The sequence below is a fragment of the Penicillium psychrosexuale genome, assembly GCF_028828465.1.
Source record: "Penicillium psychrosexuale strain IBT 29551 chromosome Unknown utg000006l, whole genome shotgun sequence".
In the NCBI taxonomy this organism is placed as follows: domain Eukaryota; kingdom Fungi; phylum Ascomycota; class Eurotiomycetes; order Eurotiales; family Aspergillaceae; genus Penicillium; species Penicillium psychrosexuale.
The window spans coordinates 362,156-380,602 of NW_026643191.1; the positions used below are offsets into that span (position 1 = coordinate 362,156).

The following is an 18,447-nucleotide window of genomic DNA, read 5'->3' on the forward strand; positions in this document are numbered from 1 at the left end:
GGGCCCAAAATAACCCCTGCCGATGCTTTCATGCAGAGACTGTACACGCTCTAGGGTCATAGAAGAAGAGAAGAAGCCAGGAAATTTAAATGAAGCCGACCGCCGTCACATATGCTGGTCTAGAAAGTCGAGCCCTCCGGGGGCTGCGGCAGCTTCTTATGCTGGGGCAAGGCCATGTACCTGGACTAAGTGTCAACACCAACCAATCATCGCATCCTCTACGATTTTTCTGTGCTCACCTTCTTAACTCAATCAGAACCGTCTCCATAGTGTTGTCTCGTTTCCACTGCGCAAGGGTAGGGAGCTTTGTCGGATCGACCTGTAGTACAATGACTTAGTAATGGCTTCCTGTTCTGGTACCCACTCTCCTCATACCTTGCCAGAGCTGGGATCAACACAGGGGATGTTGACTCGAGAAACGAATTGAACGGTAGGCGGGTTATCGGGGTAGTCAGGTCCGCAGTGGATGTTCACACTGTATATCCGGTTCTCATGAACGCTCTAAAATATGGCAGATTAGCAATAGTTTCATGGTGGCGTGGAGTAGACCCAAACTAACGTGAGGCGGACCAAGGATGGTTCCATTCCAGTTGCTCATCATCATATCCTCTCCATCAGCAAGTCCGTATGAGCAGGCATCTAATAAGATACGTCAGTGATCTAAGATCGGACATTATCGGGGATCGTAGGGGACAATCGTACCTGCACTCAGACCCTTCTCGCCCTTCTCGAGCTCCTCCAGGAGTCGAAAGTTTCTTGGGACCTTGGCGGCCATGTTGAACACCGAGTAGTGGTTTCGGAGGCTGGAAATATCACGACAAGTGTGAACAGATGCCAAAGAGGGATGTTACGACAAGAGGGGCAATGCGCTGGGCGGTCAAGTGGAATCATGATCACGTGCGATATGGCTTATCGGTGGCTTGGCACCTGTTGGAGATGCCACGCCTTGTTGATCCCATCGTGGAATCGTTGTACTAGCAGAATTGCAGTCGTTATTCCCTTGCTGCTCACATGAACTTGGAATTAAAGCTCCAAATTTGCCACTAGCCTGGTGTAGGAACACCGATCTGTTCATCTGCGATCGAGAGCTCCCTATACTGTTGACATCGGGAGTGCTGGCCATGCTTTGATGCAACAAACCTATATCAGAAATGTCCTCCCAATTCTTGCAGACGGAGCTCGCCAATTTGGTACATGAGTCTCGAAGGAAAAACTCCGATTTGCGAAATGTTGGTTATCACTCTCTAGGCATCATCGGCTATGGCACACTAACGAGAAACTAACAGGCCGCTGAACAATCATTGAATGAGCTCAAAGCACTGCCCTCAACTTCAGAGGCTCAGATAGCAGCAGGTAATTTTTTTACATGACAACCCTTTGTCAGTTTCCAATCGCTAAATCGGCATTAGACCTTGTTCGCAAACCGAATTTTGTCGAGCCATTCATCATTGCATGCTATACTCGGCATGCGAAGCTTGCCGGTATTGGTGTGATCTGTTTACAGAGACTAATTGCATCTCGGTCATTACCCTCGAGCCGTTTGAAAGATGTTCTCGGGGGCCTGAAGGAGACAACGAGCTTGAGTAAATGACCAAACAAATCAAAACTTCTAAATTGCGCTAACGCTTTCTAGGTCTTGATATCCAGCTGAAGATTCTACAATCACTTCCTTCGCTTTTGCAGTTATATTCCAATGAATTGAGCGGGGAACTTCTTGCGAACACGTTGGAAATATGCGCCACATTACAGGCAAGCAAAACGATTGCAGTCTCTAGTACTGCCGCGGCTACTCTCCAACAGCTGGTGGTATCGACCTTTGAAAGAGTTTCGAGCGAAGACAGCCTTCCTAAGGATGTCAAAATCACCACAACCATCAAAGTCGATGGTCAGTCGCTCGACATCGGCTACTTCGCCTATGATGCACTGCAAGTATTGGATGATCTCTGTCGTCTGATTGATGGTGAGCCACTGCAATTTCTGCGAACACGAACCCTACCCCCGACCTTTGTGCTCGAACTTATTGAGAGTATTCTCTTGAACAGCGGCCGTCTTTTTGTGGGACATCCCGAACTTTCGCAAGTGCTGCGCGTTCGGTTGTTACCACTAGCCGTCCGTTGTCTATCTGAGAGGTATTCATTCGCTCAAACCGTCCGAGTCGCTCGAATTCTTCTCATTCTTCTGAAGCGTCATATGTCTCTCTTGCCCACAGAATGTGAGATGGCATTGAGTCTGATAACCCATCTCGTTGAACCGGATGGGACAGCGCCTTGGAAGAGACTACTCTGCATGGAAATTTTCCGAGGGCTGTACTCGGAGCCGGGTACTGTGCGGCTGATCTACACTTTGTATGACAGTGAGGAAGGCAGAAAGAACATCCTTCGTGACCACATGGCGGCACTTGTTCGGCTAGCTTCGGAGAAGCCTTCGTTGATTGGTGTGAGCAATCAATCAACGGTACCTTCACGTGCAGAACACTCAAGATCAACCACAGAGGATCAGATAACTCTTGAATCTGGCGGTGTTGCCGGTGTCATTGGATCAACTGTTCCTCCAAGTGAAACCAAGGTGCCTGGAATTAGCACTCAGTGGAGTGTTGTTCGTACGCCATATATCGATCTCCTCGACAAGACGGAACCGCCCACACCGCCGGACACTTACATTTACAGCCTCGTCCTCAATTGTATCAGCAGCTTTGCTGAAGGGCTCGCGAAATTCATTCTTCCATTAACGGTCCCGGATCTAAAGCAAAGACGCAAGAATCGACTTATGAGCCCCGTTCAGGGACCCGACTCCGCTAGATCTTCCCAAGATTTCCCAGCAGAACCCATGCGAGCGCAGTCTAGCTCGTCATCGAAAAAATCACATGTTCCCATCAATCCTCTGGACCTGCAGTCTCATGTACAGTACTCCGCCATCAAGACTTGTGCGGGGATAATAGAGAACTGTTGGCCCGCTGTCCTAGCAGCTTGTTCCACCTTTTTGCGCGCATCTTTAGATGACGAGTATTACCATAATCTTGTTCGAGCATTCCAAAAGCTAGCTCATGTGGCGGGTCTTCTGAGATTATCCGTTCCCCGAGATGCTTTCTTAACAACTCTTGGAAAGGCTGCTACGCCTGTGAGTGGTGCCAAGTCACACCATGTGTCTGCCACCGGCTCCCAACAAAGTGACACACCCCAAAAGAAACGGAGAAGTGCGGATCTGTCAAGTTTGGCCAGTTCTTTATCACTGGAGCCTACTGCGGGGGAAGGGTCTCCTGTGTCTTTAAGTACGAGAAACCTACTTTGTATGCGTGCTTTGCTTAACCTCGGAATTGCTTTGGGGCCGACATTGGATCAGCCGGCCTGGTCTATTATTTTTGAAACACTTCAATATACTGGACTGGTGATTGGCATGTCCTCAAGTGCAATGGTTAAATCGGCTAGCGGTACTGGGGAGACTCCAGTCACTCCAGGAAACGATGTTCCAACTGCTAATCTTGGGACTGAGGTGATTGCGGTTCAGGCGGCTTCTAACAAAATGCTCGAAAGCACCAGCGATTTCCCAAGCGCATCTTTTGAAGAAATATTACTTGCCTTGTTGAATCTGTCAGCATTCACGGAACAGTGTCGCAACCTGGGTGATGCCCCAGGAGTATCAGACATACCTCGAACACCGCAATCACCCCAAGCAGGTGGACGCTTGCACCAAGGTTCCCGGCGCGTATCGCATACTGTCGGAAAATCAAGAATGCAAGACGAGGAACTCAAATTTGTGTTGGAGAAAGCAAATGAACTAGCCAAGGCAAACATTGGGAGACTGTCTTCGCTCGAGAAAGATGACAGCAAAGCATGGGAGCTACTGACGCAAAGTCTCATCTCTACTTCCGCAAATACTACCGTCAGTCCGAATCTTCGCCTGCAGGCAAGCGCGATTTTAAACTCGATTGTATTCTCAACAATGAAACAAAGGGACGAAGACGACGAGAAAGTCTACAATCAAGTGCAGACGAGGAATTTGCAGACATTGAAAGCCCAGGTCGCCTCTCTCTATGCATCGGACATGCACACGTCCAAGTCTTTACCAATAACCGTCATTGAAATCCACGAACAGACCTTGGAAGTGTTAAATAATATTCTGGAACATTATGCAGAAACTTTCGTGGACGGATGGAACCTCATCTTTGATTTAATATCTGGTGTTTTCCAACATGCCCCAGATCCTGGACCTGGCGATCGGCCGTCTACTCTGATAGAGCGCAGATCATCGGCTCTTCCAGCAGGCCCCCGGTTGGTACGTGCTGCCTATAAGTCTTTGCATCTTGTCGCATCCGACTTCCTTTCTCTGCTACCAGCGCCCTGTCTCTTAAGCTTGGTGAATGCCTTCTCTAGCTTTACGTCGCAAACCCAAGATTTCAATATCTCCCTCACCACCACCTCTTTTTTTTGGAACGTTTCCGACTTTCTCCAGGGCCAAATTGAGCAAATCTCAGTTGACCATGTTGATGCATCTGTCAGCGAAGAAGAACTAGCTAAATTAGCTCATAACCAAGACCCTTCTGTTTCCCGGAACTCGCTGTGGCTGCTGCTGCTGCTTCGCATCGTTGATATCACGACAGACAGTCGACCTGAGATTCGAAACAGCGCAGTCCATACGCTTCTACGCATCTTCGACGCCTATGGGCAGCAGCTCTCCCCCCAGGCGTGGCGTCTGTGCCTAAACATGGTTCTCTTCAAGATGGCTGAGGGAATTGAGACCCCTCTCCTCCAAGCGAAGAACAACCGAAGCAGTGCAAAATCTGATGACTTCAAGGCTTGGGTGGATACGACAGTGGTGATGATCAAGGGTTTATCAACTCTGATCAAGAATTTCTTCGAAACCCTTGTGCACGACGAGAAGTTCGATCAATCCTGGAAACGACTTTTGAAGTACCTGCAAAGTCTGATTGACTTGCATATTTTGGATTTCAGCGAAGCAACATTTTCTAGCCTCTCTGCGATCCTCCTCCGGGTGCAGAATGGATGTGAACTTAGCAACGATGCTCTTGAGTGTGCGTGGCTTCTATGGGCAAATGGCCACCCTGCTAGCGACGAGAAGGCGCTTGACTTAGATCAACCTAACCAGGATGCGGCTTTGGCTTATCTACATACATTCCAACAGGTCTATCGCCTTTACAAAGATCAGCTGACTACGGAACACATTGAAAACGTCCTTCATCATCTCAGTTTGCTGGTGTGGAACTCGGTCTCCCCGCGCTACTCTCCAGATATCGACCGACCCTCGGCCTTGCAAGCGCTAGTCATTGATTGTATTAAAACGCTCTGCCTGGAGAAAGAGGACTCCCAGCCGAATATTCTCTTATGTCTTGCCGAATTATCCGATTCAGCACTATCCAAATGGAGCCCCGGCAGCGACACTCGAAGACCAGGATTCGTGGCCTTTTCGAAACGCACTATCGATCTTGTCAGCTGGTACATTGCCGAATTCGGCATCAAGCAAGACGTCTTCACGAATGGTGCTCTTGCAAAATCACTCGAACACCTCAGTGCTCTAATTGCGCAAAAGTACACATGGCAAGGGAAGGACCGCGAGCCCTTCCTATGGCAAAAGGCTACAACAGTATCCCTGAACGTTCTTCAAGTCGCTGTCCCCTACGTGGAAAAGCAATACACGAAGACAAACGAGTCCGAAACATCTCAGTTCTGGCAACACATCGTTAGCATCACAAACGGAATTGTTTCCGCCCGTGGCTTACAGACCCCCAACGCCCAAATCCTCACAGACGAAGCATTCGACATCAAAGCCTTCACCCGCCTGAAAACCCTCATCCTCCCATCCCTCGGCGCAGCAGCAATCCCAGATGCCGTCCGCCGCGATTTTGCCCGCGCTCTCTTCAACTCCTCCTTCATCTACGCCCCCTCCGCTTCGACCTACCCACGGGTCTCGAAGACGCACCCCTACAGGACTTCTGCACTGTCCGCCCCGGCCGCACCTTCGACCCACCGCCCACCCTGCGCCCGGGAATCGCCTATGTCCTTATAGACACGCTCTTCGAGCTCGCCGCACACTCGCAAGCCGAGACCGAGACAAAAGCCGACGCTCCATCCCCGCAGACTCTGCTCGCCCGCTCGATCTCGCCCTATCTCCTTCTGCGCTGCGCGGTCTCGCTCAAGTCTTACATTGCAGACCAGCCTTTGCGTGGCTTGATGCCCCAACCCACGCCTGCCCGCAAGGCCCTGCTCCATCTGCTCGTCCGCATGGTCGAGCTGAAGAGTGAGCCGTCGGCTATCCCGGATCCGCCTTCGCTGAAGACCATCTCGGGTATCTCGGGTGAGGATACGGAGGAGCATCACTATCGGAAGCATCTCGAGTGGATTTATCCGTTGGTTGTGCGCGCTGTGCAGGTTGCTGGTAAGGAGCGCGATGATGGGCAGATTCTCCAGGCGCTGGGGAAGGTGTTGCAGGAAATTGGTCGGTTTGAGTATTAGAGCTAATCTGGCTGGGTGTGTACCATGTAGGCGATTAATGCATTGTTTTATTTTATACTCTAGACTCCACATTCCCTCGGACCAACACATCAGAAGTGGTCACATTCTACAACCTGAATCTAAGATGAGGTTCGATTTGAAATGAGGCTTGGCACAAGTGTAGGCAAAGTAAGGTATACTACAAAGTGATATCGTGACATAGCCGTGAGACAGGATCAACGGACACAAAAGGAATAGTGAGTAGTAGAGTAAGGGAAAATCGACATCAAAGACAAGAGGCGGGTATAGAAGAACAGATCCGCAGGTACCAAGGGGCTGTAAGAAAGACGCGAGCGATAATGAGAATAGAATATGATAGTCTATGCTGCTGGCGCGGGAACAGGCTGAGGCTCCTGCCGAAGCGACGGGGTGACTTCTCTGCCGGGCCCAGCGGTAGCAGAGCCCGGTGGAAGAGCGGGCTGCTGACGCTGTTGCTCGAGGAGCATCTGCTGTTGGATCTGCTGCTGCTGTGCGATCTGGGCGTTCGGGGCGATCTCGGGAGCTTGGCGGTAGAGCGCGATCTCGGACTGCTTGAAGTAGCGGCGGGCGTCTGTTGTTGGGTTAGTTTTGAGATTGGCATTGAATTGTAGGCCAATGGTGTGTCAGAGATGGGAGGAGCGTATGGTAAATTGTATCGGTGGAGTTGCCAGGACCAGAAGTGGTTTAGCGTGGGGGTATCGGGTTTTGAGGGGCAAATCGGCAACAAAATTGACGCAACTCGGGCCGACTTGGATGGTTATATTGGGTAACTTCAATTGCCGACGGCTATTGCATTCCGTCTCTGCACCCCGCATTCTGGGATGCGTCATGGACTGATTTGAGGATTGCCAAGAATGGGGGAAAGAAGGAAGAAAGAATAGGGTAATTAGAGCGTACCTTCGTCAATCAGTACGAGACTGAGATAGTACCTTGTCGAGTACTTCTTGTTAACGTCGCGGAATGTCGGCGTCAAGTCAAATCCACCAAGGAACAGACGGATTGGAATAGTTTCACCTGTGGAAAGTTAGTTATGCTCAAGATTATCCCAAGCTTCCCAACTCTCGCGGGAATCATAAAGCCGCAGATTGGTGGCCGTGGCCAGGCCCAGATGTTTCAGGGGTGTTCACTAACCTCTCGATGGAGAGCCGTCCATAATCTGCACTCATTTTAGCATTCTTATGGCTCGCATTTCATACCCGATATCACTTCGAGTAGGTTCAATAAATCACATACCTCAAAGCGCACCAATGTCTCACTCTCATTATATTGGTTTGGCGGGGATCCAGTTGTCTCTCGCCGAATGATAGACAATTCCATATGCTTGATCTTGAGCCGCACGAGCAAGAAATAGATGCGGCCGACAATCACATCCTTGAGATGATACTTGGATTTGGAGTATTCGAATTCGATATGCAGGCAGTCCTCGATACCGACGTCCATCTTGATAGGGCTGTTGTTCTCAGGTGGCATGCGGTACGAGTACACCCACAAGTCCTTCTCCCGAATGACGTCCGCCATGCGCCGTGAGACAGTCACCCGGACAAAGTAGCGCAGCTTGACGTTGATGCCATTGTAAGACTCGTATTGCTTTTCGACGTTCTTGAAATTGAAGGGGAAGGTCTGCGGGTGGAGGAGCTCGCCGGGCGCGGCAAGTTCCTGGACCAGGGAAAGGAATTCATAATGGTTGCCTCGGTCGTAGAACATCTCTGTATTCCGGTGTTAGCGTTCAGTCTGCGATGGCGAATTCAGGAGAGGCTGGTAGGGTCGACGCACCAATCGTGCCAATAAACTGGACCTTGATCCCCGTGTGTTCCAGTCGCTTGCCATCCTTCGGTCTGATAGTCACGGCACCCTTGACGGACTCGCCGTCCATGTACAGAGGGACCCGCTCGCGGCGGCCTTTGTCGAGCTTGACATCGACGGTCTGGCGCTCATCGAGATCTTCGAGGACCACATCGATGTCGACCGGGGTGGAGAAGAAGAGCGAAGCCATGGTGGAGGTAATTGTGGCTGCAGCTATCGAGGCCCGAACCAATAAGTCGGAGCTTTGATGATCTGGAGCTTGTCGCGGTGGCCTGGAGGTGGCTTACGTAATACCGCCTCCCCGCGCCGCCCCCGTGAACTGATATTCGACATGTTTTTGTATAGAACTGGTGATTGGAGTATAAGATCTGAATGAATACCTATATACGATATTTGATACTCTTTTAATCTCTAGCTCCACTTGATCTCCCCGGGTCTACTTCTGGACCTGACTACCAAAGGTTATACCACTGATCTACAACTGTCCGTTGTAACTTGGACTCTTCAGACATGTCCGATCCATTGGCCTCTCAACATTCCCATTTCCCATTCCCACCGATTGGACCTGAAGCCGTCTTCGCTGTCTTTTGAACATCCCAGCACACAACTTAGCCATACGGATCAGAACAGCACACCCTCTAAGCTACGTCGAATAAGCAGGAGATCGGATATGTCGGAATCCGCTTCCCGTCAGTCAGCTTGTCCTCGTGACCATAGACAAAACCATCGGAAAATCAGTGATAGCCAAGCAAGGATCCGACTCGTTGACCGCGCCGGAAGCTGCATGCCTTCTTCCCCGGATTCAAGGGAAGTAATGGCCTGGTCATGCTTACCAGGCATACTAGGCATACCTGGGTATAGTCGGTGTGACTGTTGGAATCACCATGCATATTATTTGCTCATGTTTTCGTGTCCTATCGGATGAGGATATATTCTCCGGAATGTCTCCCCTGTGTTCCACGGGATTGAGAATCGGCAATCCGTGTATGATCTTTCAAGATCGGGTGGATCTGCGAATCTGGAAGAATGTGGGGGGCCGTTTCTGTGTCGATTTACTGTCGACTTACTGTCGACTTATAGGAAGTGAGAGATAAAGAATCTTGAAATGACGCAGGTACGGAATCTTAGCGAGAAGGCAAAGTTCCACCCAAAGTCAGAGAGGAGTAGGAACTCGATAGGAGCAGAACTATCCAATCTGGCGGCTTTCTAGCGTGGGGGTGAGTTACTGTAATACCAATACCGAATACCGTGACATCATGATATTGATGTGGTTGATGGTGTAGTCAATTGAGAGTTATAGCGAAGTATAAGTAGAGAAGATATAATCTTATATTCTAGAAGCAACGGCTATTCACTTTTGGATATAGTTAGAAGAAGACACCTCAATTAGCCTGATATCCCTCATGTCCTATCCCTATATCCCTATTCTCCCCCTATCCTAAACCCCAAATATAAAGAACCAATAACCGTACGAATGTCGTCTCCCCCACTCGGCTTCTGCTTGAATCCTTTCTTACCCGACCCACCGTGATACAATATAAGTACTTAGAACAGGCTCTTTTATTTCTGAAATTTTATTTCAGATCTGAAAGACCTGTTATAGAACACTTTTCCCGGGTATCACTACAGCGTCATATCTCCACCTCGACCCAAGTTATTACACTGGAAATCCAAATACATCCCTAAAACGAACAGCACTTTCTTTTCCTCTACAACATGCTCTCCGCAGGAGAACGACCACAGCCTCCCCAAGCTCCCGCCATAATAGATTCCACCGCAAGCAAGGCGCGCATCATGCCGGACCTCGCTAACGGCACCAACGGAACCAACGGAGTGACGTCCACTACGCCCTCCAAACCCGCGAAACAGCAACATATCTGGGTCGTGACCGGTCCAGCAGGGTGCGGAAAAAGCACCGTGGGCAACGTCCTGCGCAAGGAGCTTGGTATTCCATTCCTAGAAGGCGACGACGTAAGTACCCAAGTACCTGAATGCACTACACCCTACACCCTACACCCTACACACTACACCCTACACACTACACACACCCCCAAACCACCCAATTGCGCCCAAACCCAACAACCACCCAAATATACACAAATAACTAACACAACCCCCAGTACCACCCCGCAGCCAACAAAGAAAAAATGAGCGAAGGCATCCCACTCACAGACGAAGACCGCTGGGACTGGCTGATCTCCCTGCGCCAAGCCGCAATCGACGTGCTCTCCCCTTCAAAAGCCAACAACTTCCACCCACCCGACGGCGTGGTAGTAGCGTGCTCCGCGCTGAAGCAGAAGTACCGGGATGTGATGCGCGTTGCTGCATACGGCTCGCCCTCGGTGCATATCCACTTCATCTACCTCAAGCTCAAGGAGGATGTGCTGATGGAGCGCGTCGCCCATCGCGAATCACACTACATGAAGAGTGGTATGGTACACTCGCAGCTGGCCGTTCTTGAGGAGCCCAAGGACGAGTGGGATGCTATTACTATCAATGTTGAGGGCACGATGGAGGAGGTGCAGCAGAATGTTATTCATGCTGTTACTGATAAGCTTGCTGAGTATAAGTGATTGTTTTCTCTCTCTCTCTCTCTCTCTCTATCTTTGGATTGACGGGAGTGAGTTCATTTTGTGTACTCGGTGGTTCGTGCGAAAATGGGTATGATCTATGCATGGAGGATTTAGCATTTTGTTTCTGTCGATTTTTGTGCCTCCCCAATGGTGTTTGGTGTTTTGGCCGGCTTGGCTATGTCACTGGTCTGTTTTAGATCTGGAGTTCTTGATGAAGCTCGCATCTCGGGCTTTATTTCCTGCTGTTTGCTATATCAATTGTCTGCTTGGCGGGCTTCGTGATATCCTTTGATCAATTGATCTGTCTATATCTTTTACATCTCAGTGTCTCGATACGATGTACTAAGAAGCTCAATCTATAATGTATTGAAGCCAGCAACTAGATAAACCAAGTATGCAGTGTCTTTAGATATAACGAACTACTTTATCAAGACTCGTCTAATTCACCTGAGATTTAGAAGCATAAGCTCGGGCGACTCAACCAGGTCCTTAACCCTGTTACCCATTTTGGCCATTGTCGCACCGTCAATGACGCGGTGATCCGCGCTCCAACTGAAGTTAACCATATCTCCGCGTGTCACCTGTCCATCGTCATCAAAGACGGGCACAGCTCTAGTCCTACCCACGCCGAGAATAGCCACCTCCGTTGGCACAAGCACCGGAGCTACGTATGTGCCTCCGATATTGCCGATGTTCGACACGGTGATAGTGCCACCACTGAGATCAGCGGGGGTCAGCTTTCCGCTCTTCCCAAGGGCACTCAGCCGCGCGATCTCAGCAGCAATGTCGAAGATCGAGCGACTGGCGACGTCCTTGATATTCGGAACAATCAGACCATTCGGTGTATCCATAGCAATTCCGATATTGTGCTTGGCGCGCATGACTAGCTTCGGCTTTGCGGGGTCCGTGGTATCGACTTTGGAGTTGAGAATTGGGAACTCGGTCAGAGCCTGTGAGACGGCCTTGACGACGAAAGGGAGGAAGGTGATTTTGGTAGGATCGTGTTTGTCAAAGGCAAGTTTCTTGCGGATGGCATTGATGTCGTTGATTTTGAGTTCGTCTGCGTAGAGGAAGTGTGGAATGTTCAGGGATTTGGTCATTGTCTTGAACATCTGTAATTGGATCGGAGTCAGGTTGACAATTGACTCTGCTTGCCGTGTGTCCGGTGACGCGGAGACTGAGGTGGGCACTGATGTTGGAAGCGCTGGAGAATCTCTCTCTGCTACAAACTTCAGTACATCCTCTTTCATCACCCGCCCGTCTTTGCCGGTTCCGTTGATTTCGAGGATGTTCACGCCGTGACTTTTCAATAGCCCGCGTACTGCGGGAACTGCAAGGGATGCATGCTTCGTTTTGGGTGTCTCATCTAGGACTTTGGTAGGGGGAGGAGTTATTAGAGAGGATTCGGCTGCTTGAGTTGCAGCTTGGATCTCAGAGGCCGAGGTAGGTTCAGACGGCGCTGCCCTTGATTCGTGCGCCGGGTTATCATCGGGGTATTTTCCATCCGCAACCTCGATGTCGCAGAGTGCCTACCGAAGCCTGTTAGTATGGTGACTGCAGTGCGACTGTCAGGCGAGCAAGAGTGAAGGTAGTACATACCCTTCCCGTAGGTACTGTATCGTCTGTCTCGAAGTGTAGTTTCTTGATTACGCCCTCGTATCTCGAAGTAATCTGGGGTTGTTAGCCGTTAACCCATAACAAGGGAACAAAGGAGGCAGCACGCACATCATCGACAGCTTTATCCGACTGATATTGGCACAAAGGTTTCCATTCCTCAATATGAGCCCCTTCTTCTACGTACCATTGAATGATCTGGACCTCAGTGATGCCTGGTAATTGTAAGTGAACAAATTGAGGAATGAGGTAGGATTATGAATAAATTACCCTCGCCGACGTCCTTGAGAACTTGTGATTTGATCTGCCATAGCAGAGAGCTGGCATGGAATTTCCGGGACAAGAGCGGAGGTAGGGTGGAGCGAATGCGGAGGTGATTCTGGGGTAGACAAGGTCTGAAGTTGCGGGCAGCAAGTCCCCCACTGTGGCTGAAACCCATGGTAAAAAGGGAACGGTGGTAGAGACAGATTCAAGAGAAGTTTTTTTGAAATTCCTGAAGAGAAAAGGAGCATTGTGTCTATTTTATTTGGCATTCGACGCTCGATTGTTCTGCCCGCACGCCGACGCTAACCGACGCTACCCACGTGATCTCCCGCATCTATGCAAGTATGGGGGAAGTATGGCATTGACGTTATCTCATGTCTTTGTATCCTTTTTCAAATTGCTAGACAACTCTTGTTGCTTGGCTCTTTGTGAAGTACCAACCCGGGATTGTCAAGCAAGTGAATATCACTCAGGTTATATATGGGCAGCTGAGAATAAGACGAAGTAGACTAAGCAATATACCCCAAAAGACAGTTATATACGATTAGTAGAGAGATTTGCAGTAGAATTCATATGGTACAAACGATGGAATTCAGTCTATTTGACTATAGTTAGGTATAGTAAGCCAAAATCCTCCCTGGATGGCTGAGTGGGTGAGAGACACGAGGTCATCTAATTGCTGGGTGAAACATTGATCACGGGTGATACCGCATTGGGAAGCTCAGCAGTGGTGAAACTGGTCAGGGTTTCGATCCTCGCCAGGAGTAGTTGGGGTACGGATTTATTTTTTTATTTTTCTTCTTTCCTTGTGGTCGACAGACCAGCCCAAGACGAGGATAGCACCTTCCCCATAGGGCTCCTTCCAATGTCCTTACTTGATATATTGACATATTGATTTAGGTATCCATGGGCAATGATGCAGATGATGCTATCCCCGAGATCCACTGCTGTCTATCCCATGCAGGTACGGACATTGGGAGTTCCACCGCAGCTTTCAGACTCCACCGAGGACGTTACCACGCTACCCAAAATTGAGCTCGGAGAAATATAAGATTGCTAACACTGTTATTTGGTTTCCAGGCCATGCTTGGTGGGAAAACACAAGGGTGTACCTAGGGAACTAGGTATCTATCACGATTACAAGATTCAACTTGCCCTGTCAGTCACCCAAATCTGGGGTCAGGTCTCAGCACCAAGCACGCTCATTCCTAATACTCTACTGCCGGAAGTTCTACTTCTGCAATAAACAAGGATATCTCGGAGCTTGCCCGACTTATGTCCGCGTGTCAAATGTGGAGACGACATCAAGATGATCGTCACAACCTTAACTCAATGCAGAATCCGAGGCCGACGCTGCAAGGTCCGAAATTCACTAGACCAGACACCGAGACAGTCAACGTGGTACGTTTTCTGCATGAAACGTTTAATTAGCTACGAGGTACGTACGTCAATTATGCCGATCAAGATGATTACCTAGGTATAAAAACATCGTCGGTCCCTCAACTCCTGGTCTTGTGCTTCGGAATTCCAATCGCCTCAATATTCTGTTTCGCGGCGATCCCATTATGGCTCTCCTGACCAAGACTCTGGTCTCACTGGCCTTGGGTGCTGCTGTCGCCCAAGCTCAGCTTTGGGACAAGGTCATCCAAACCTCCTACGGTCCCGTCGAAGGGTTCCAGTACTTCAACCAGTCCACCCTGGATAAGTACTTCGATGGCGCCGAGTCCAACGTCGCCGCTTTCTTGGGTATTCCTTTCGCTGCCGATACAGGATATCAGAACAGGTGGAAGGCACCGCAGCCCCGCGAGTCATGGAACACTACCTTGAAGGCTACGGACTTTGGCCCTGCCTGTCCTAGTAACTCAGCTTCCAATATTAGCGAAGACTGTCTCAGTCTCAACATATGGACCAACGCGGAGACCGCTGATGCCAAACTTCCTGTCATGGTCTGGAACCAAGGTTCCGACGAAACCAGCAACAATGCGTGGTACTACGGTGGAGGCATGGCCTTGAAGAATGTCATTCTCATCACCTTCAACCGCCGTGACGATGCATTCGGCTACCTTGCTGCCCCTGAGCTCAATGAAGAAGGCTACAAGCTCACTGGCCACAAGACCTCTGGTAATTATGGTATCTTGGACCAACTGGAAGTTCTCAAATGGGTGCAGAAAAATATTGCCAAATTTGGTGGTGATCCTGACCGCGTCACTCTTGCTGGTCAATCTTTCGGCTCTTCTCAAGTCTATCATGCAGTCAATAGCCCTCTCTTCACAGGCTACTTCCATGGTGGTATCTCCCAGTCCGGGATTAGATACCCCTACGATACCATGCTGGCTGGCCTCGCCACCTCATACGTCAACATGTCTACTGCTATCTCCAATAGCGCTAGCTACATCAAGGCTCACAACGTTTCTACAATTGAGGAGATGCGCACGCTCTCCATGGAGAGCTTATTGGTTGGTTCCTCGGACCGCGTCACCAACAGCTCCATTTGGTGGGTCACCGCACTCTCTGCCGGTTACCCTCTGATCTTCAAGCCCGTTCTAGACGACTACGTGCTCCCATCCAAGTACATCGAGACCCTAATTAATGGCCCTGCCAACGATGTCCCCGTGATTACTGGTAATACCAAGGACGAGTCTGGTGCCTCTCCAGATACCGACTATACCGTTGCCGAGTACGAGTACTACTGTGGACTCAAGTACGGAAACCTCTCTAGCAAGTACTTCAAACTCTACCCAGACCACAACAACGGTACCATTGCCTCTCGGGCCTGGAACGCTGCTGCCCGTGATCTCTCTCTTATCGGCTCTTGGGCCTACGCCACTGCCTGGTACAAGTCTGCCACTGCGAACTTCTACACCTACTACTGGACCCATGCGCCCCCAAGCCAGGACCAAGGTGCCTTCCACCAATCTGAGATCATGTATGCGCTCGGGGCTCTGTACGCCAATTCCGATACGTACGCTTTCACCGAGATCGACTTTGAGATCCAGGAGAAGATGTCGTCCTACTGGGCCAATTTTGCGAAGACTCTCAACCCCAACAATGGTGGCTCCTACAATGGTAGCAAATCGTTGCCGCATTGGAGCCCCAACAGTGCCGAGGGTACCCGGGTTGTCATGGAACTCGGTAACCAGTTCGAAAATGTGCCTATTGCGAAGCCAAAGCAGGTGGAGTTCATGATGGACTACTTCCACCAGCAGGTTCCCTACTAGAGAGTCTCCCTTTAGAGTGACAAGCTCTCTAGCAGACATATTAGCCCAATGGTTCAATGAATACCTACATTTACGTATGTAGGTACTACAGTGGGGGTTTCCAGAGCAGGATGACTAAGCGGCTATGTGACATAAAAGCACTCCCGAGGCATAGATAGCAACGCAGACACCTTTCCACTTCCATTCTCAGTAGTCACCCCATGGTGTTCTCCTCTCTAGCACCCTACTACTCCCAGTGATGACTCTGCTCTCACACCTGTTTCGCAGACAGGGCTGTCGGTGCCCCTCAGGGGTCCCCTCTTTAGTATGTATGTAGTCTATGTACACTATGTTTATTGATGAAGCTAGATCCACGGTATGCGTACACCGTACCAAGGTTATTAAGTCAATGACCTCAATCAGAATAACCCGGAGAATATTGACAATATTGAGCCTTCCTCTCATTGTATACGATCCCAGACATAATGGCTTCAATCCAGGTAAATGAAACAAGTGCGTACAATATATAATTGTGCGGAGTAAGCCTGGGTATTTCCTAGGTAACTAACTGAAGTACCATATTCATGGAAGATGCCATAGATGTTCATGTCCTGTCCGCATTAGCTAGAGCCCCTTGAGGGCCATAAGAATACTCACGTAAGAACGATAAACGCAAGACCTAACATAGACATGAAGCCAAGCTTCTTTTTCAGCTCCCCTTGGTGACCAAATGGGTTGTCCGAGAAGGAATTTTGGAAAATGCTTTGTGATTCCATGATCTCCTATTCTGTGATAGCTCTTGATCACAATACAAAGGCAGAGAGATCGTCTGCAACAATATTTACAAGAGAGATCCATTCCGAGAGAGATTCCTTGAGCAAGTAACGGCTCTTGATTTTGGGCCGAGTTATGAGATATTGCCACCGGGTCAATAGCCTATCCCTCAAATGATAAACCATGCGTGACTTCAAGCACCCTTGGTTGCGATATGCTTTAGTTTGATCCCAGCACCTTGGGGCAGGCGAACACGTAGTACATAACGCTAGGCCGTAACTAGTTTGACTCGGCCCAAGAAAATTACGAAATACGACTGCTTTTGTCAATCTCCACTCCAAAGTTCTCCATCGTTAGAACAACCAAAGCAAAAAGAGGGGGAGTAAATTACCGAGAGCAGAGATAACCGAATTTCGGCGAAGGAAAGCGATAGTGGATTCGACCCACCCTAGAGATAGGAGTTATCTCGCGGAGAATTGCTCACCCCCGCATAGAACTTCTACTCCCGAGGTCGTCGAATTCGCCATGGTATACTTGGAACGCGCTATCTTGTATTGTGAGGATCATTGATGCTACTCTCATAGATTACCCGTGTGACATACAGCTTTCATGTCTCCTCGACGTCCCTGGTCTAAATCGGAAGACGAAAAATTGACCAAGCTCATCGGGCAGTTTGGGGACCAACGGGGCAGAAACAGCAAATGGCAAGAGATCTCCAGAAATTTATCCGGGAGAACGAATAAAGTAGGTCCTCTTCTTTTATGCATCGGGCTGGCGTGCCAGAGCATCGCTGATATCACCATATTCACAAGGATTGTCGGAAGCGTTGGTTTCATTCTTTAGATCCCTCTCTTCGCAAAGGACGCTGGACAAAGGATGAAGATAGGCTCTTGCTTGATGCCTATCAACGAATTGGGCCTGCTTGGAAGGATATAGGTAAGTTTTTTCTATCCAATACTCTTACATGTCCGGCGGCTAAGTGTACCTCTAGCACTTCTCATCAAAGGACGAAAGGATGATCAATGTGCGAAAAGATACAATGACATCCTTAATCCCCAAGTGCAAAATCGCCTCAAAGTCTGGACACCCGAGGAAGATCAATATTTGGCGGCCAAAGTGAAACAACTGGGTCATAAATGGACTGTCATTGCAGCAGGCCTACCTGGTCGTCCTCCGCTGACCTGCCGGAATCGATGGAGAAAACTGGCCAGAAATATCTGTAGTGACATTGGTTTCTCTCAGGAAAATTCGCCAATGCCCCAATCCTCTACGGAGAATTCAAGGACTTCGCCGTCGTCTCAGAACTCCGAGATCTTCATTTCGTCTCCTGACGCATCGTCTGACCCCACCACTATCGACCTCCTAGATGCCTCTCTGGCATCTACCGCTCTGCCTTCTGATTCTTCCCTTTTGGATTTTACCATGAATCAGTTAGATTGGATTGATTGCGTTCTTTCAACCCCCACGAATATGTTTCTGAGCCCACAACCATCTCCACAATTACACTATCAAGTTCCTGGGATTACAGCTCCTTCATTCACACCCGCGAATGACAGGTCTCCAGATCCACAAACAGTCTTGGGAAATACTCTCGACAGCGAATTTACAGTCATACATCAAGCCTGTGGCAGCGCACATCAAACACATCCACCTCTGACTCATTCCATGCTAAGCAGCGAATTAGAGGAAGCCTCTGTTCAGCAAGCAATATCTTCATTTATTCAGGACCCAACTTCA

The 18,447-nt window shown here is 49.4% G+C and overlaps 6 protein-coding genes across 6 annotated transcripts; 3 read left to right on the forward strand and 3 right to left on the reverse strand.

Annotated features, from left to right (window-relative positions):
- Window positions 1-119: 119 nt before the first annotated feature.
- On the reverse strand, window positions 120-810 carry N7518_009980 (E2 ubiquitin-conjugating protein MMS2; the record flags this gene model as incomplete). The annotated part of the gene is made up of 5 exons (XM_057190906.1): window positions 703-810; window positions 560-639; window positions 376-501; window positions 240-319; window positions 120-180 (listed from the first exon to the last, which is right to left on the reverse strand). The coding sequence occupies exons 1-5, from the start codon at window positions 773-775 to the stop codon at window positions 120-122; spliced, it is 420 nt and encodes a 139-aa protein (XP_057037042.1). The 5' UTR covers window positions 776-810.
- Window positions 811-1,151: 341 nt separating this feature from the next.
- On the forward strand, window positions 1,152-6,467 carry N7518_009981 (uncharacterized protein; the record flags this gene model as incomplete). Its single annotated transcript, XM_057190907.1, has 5 exons — window positions 1,152-1,229; window positions 1,287-1,353; window positions 1,410-1,583; window positions 1,634-5,919; window positions 5,943-6,467. 5 exons carry the CDS (start codon window positions 1,152-1,154, stop codon window positions 6,465-6,467), a joined length of 5,130 nt encoding a protein of 1,709 aa, XP_057037043.1.
- Window positions 6,468-6,826: 359 nt separating this feature from the next.
- N7518_009982 (vacuolar protein sorting-associated protein 26) lies at window positions 6,827-8,478 on the reverse strand (the record flags this gene model as incomplete). Its single annotated transcript, XM_057190908.1, has 5 exons — window positions 6,827-7,056; window positions 7,383-7,499; window positions 7,617-7,641; window positions 7,719-8,191; window positions 8,259-8,478. 5 exons carry the CDS (start codon window positions 8,476-8,478, stop codon window positions 6,827-6,829), a joined length of 1,065 nt encoding a protein of 354 aa, XP_057037044.1.
- Window positions 8,479-10,004: 1,526 nt separating this feature from the next.
- N7518_009983 (gluconokinase) lies at window positions 10,005-10,861 on the forward strand (the record flags this gene model as incomplete). The annotated part of the gene is made up of 2 exons (XM_057190909.1): window positions 10,005-10,259; window positions 10,409-10,861. The coding sequence occupies 2 exons, from the start codon at window positions 10,005-10,007 to the stop codon at window positions 10,859-10,861; spliced, it is 708 nt and encodes a 235-aa protein (XP_057037045.1).
- A 443-nt stretch (window positions 10,862-11,304) lies between these two features.
- N7518_009984 (uncharacterized protein) lies at window positions 11,305-12,914 on the reverse strand (the record flags this gene model as incomplete). The annotated part of the gene is made up of 4 exons (XM_057190910.1): window positions 11,305-12,390; window positions 12,461-12,532; window positions 12,587-12,690; window positions 12,746-12,914. The coding sequence occupies 4 exons, from the start codon at window positions 12,912-12,914 to the stop codon at window positions 11,305-11,307; spliced, it is 1,431 nt and encodes a 476-aa protein (XP_057037046.1).
- A 1,390-nt stretch (window positions 12,915-14,304) lies between these two features.
- N7518_009985 (carboxylesterase/lipase family protein) lies at window positions 14,305-15,957 on the forward strand (the record flags this gene model as incomplete). Its single annotated transcript, XM_057190911.1, has 1 exon — window positions 14,305-15,957. One exon carries the CDS (start codon window positions 14,305-14,307, stop codon window positions 15,955-15,957), a length of 1,653 nt encoding a protein of 550 aa, XP_057037047.1.
- Window positions 15,958-18,447: the final 2,490 nt, after the last annotated feature.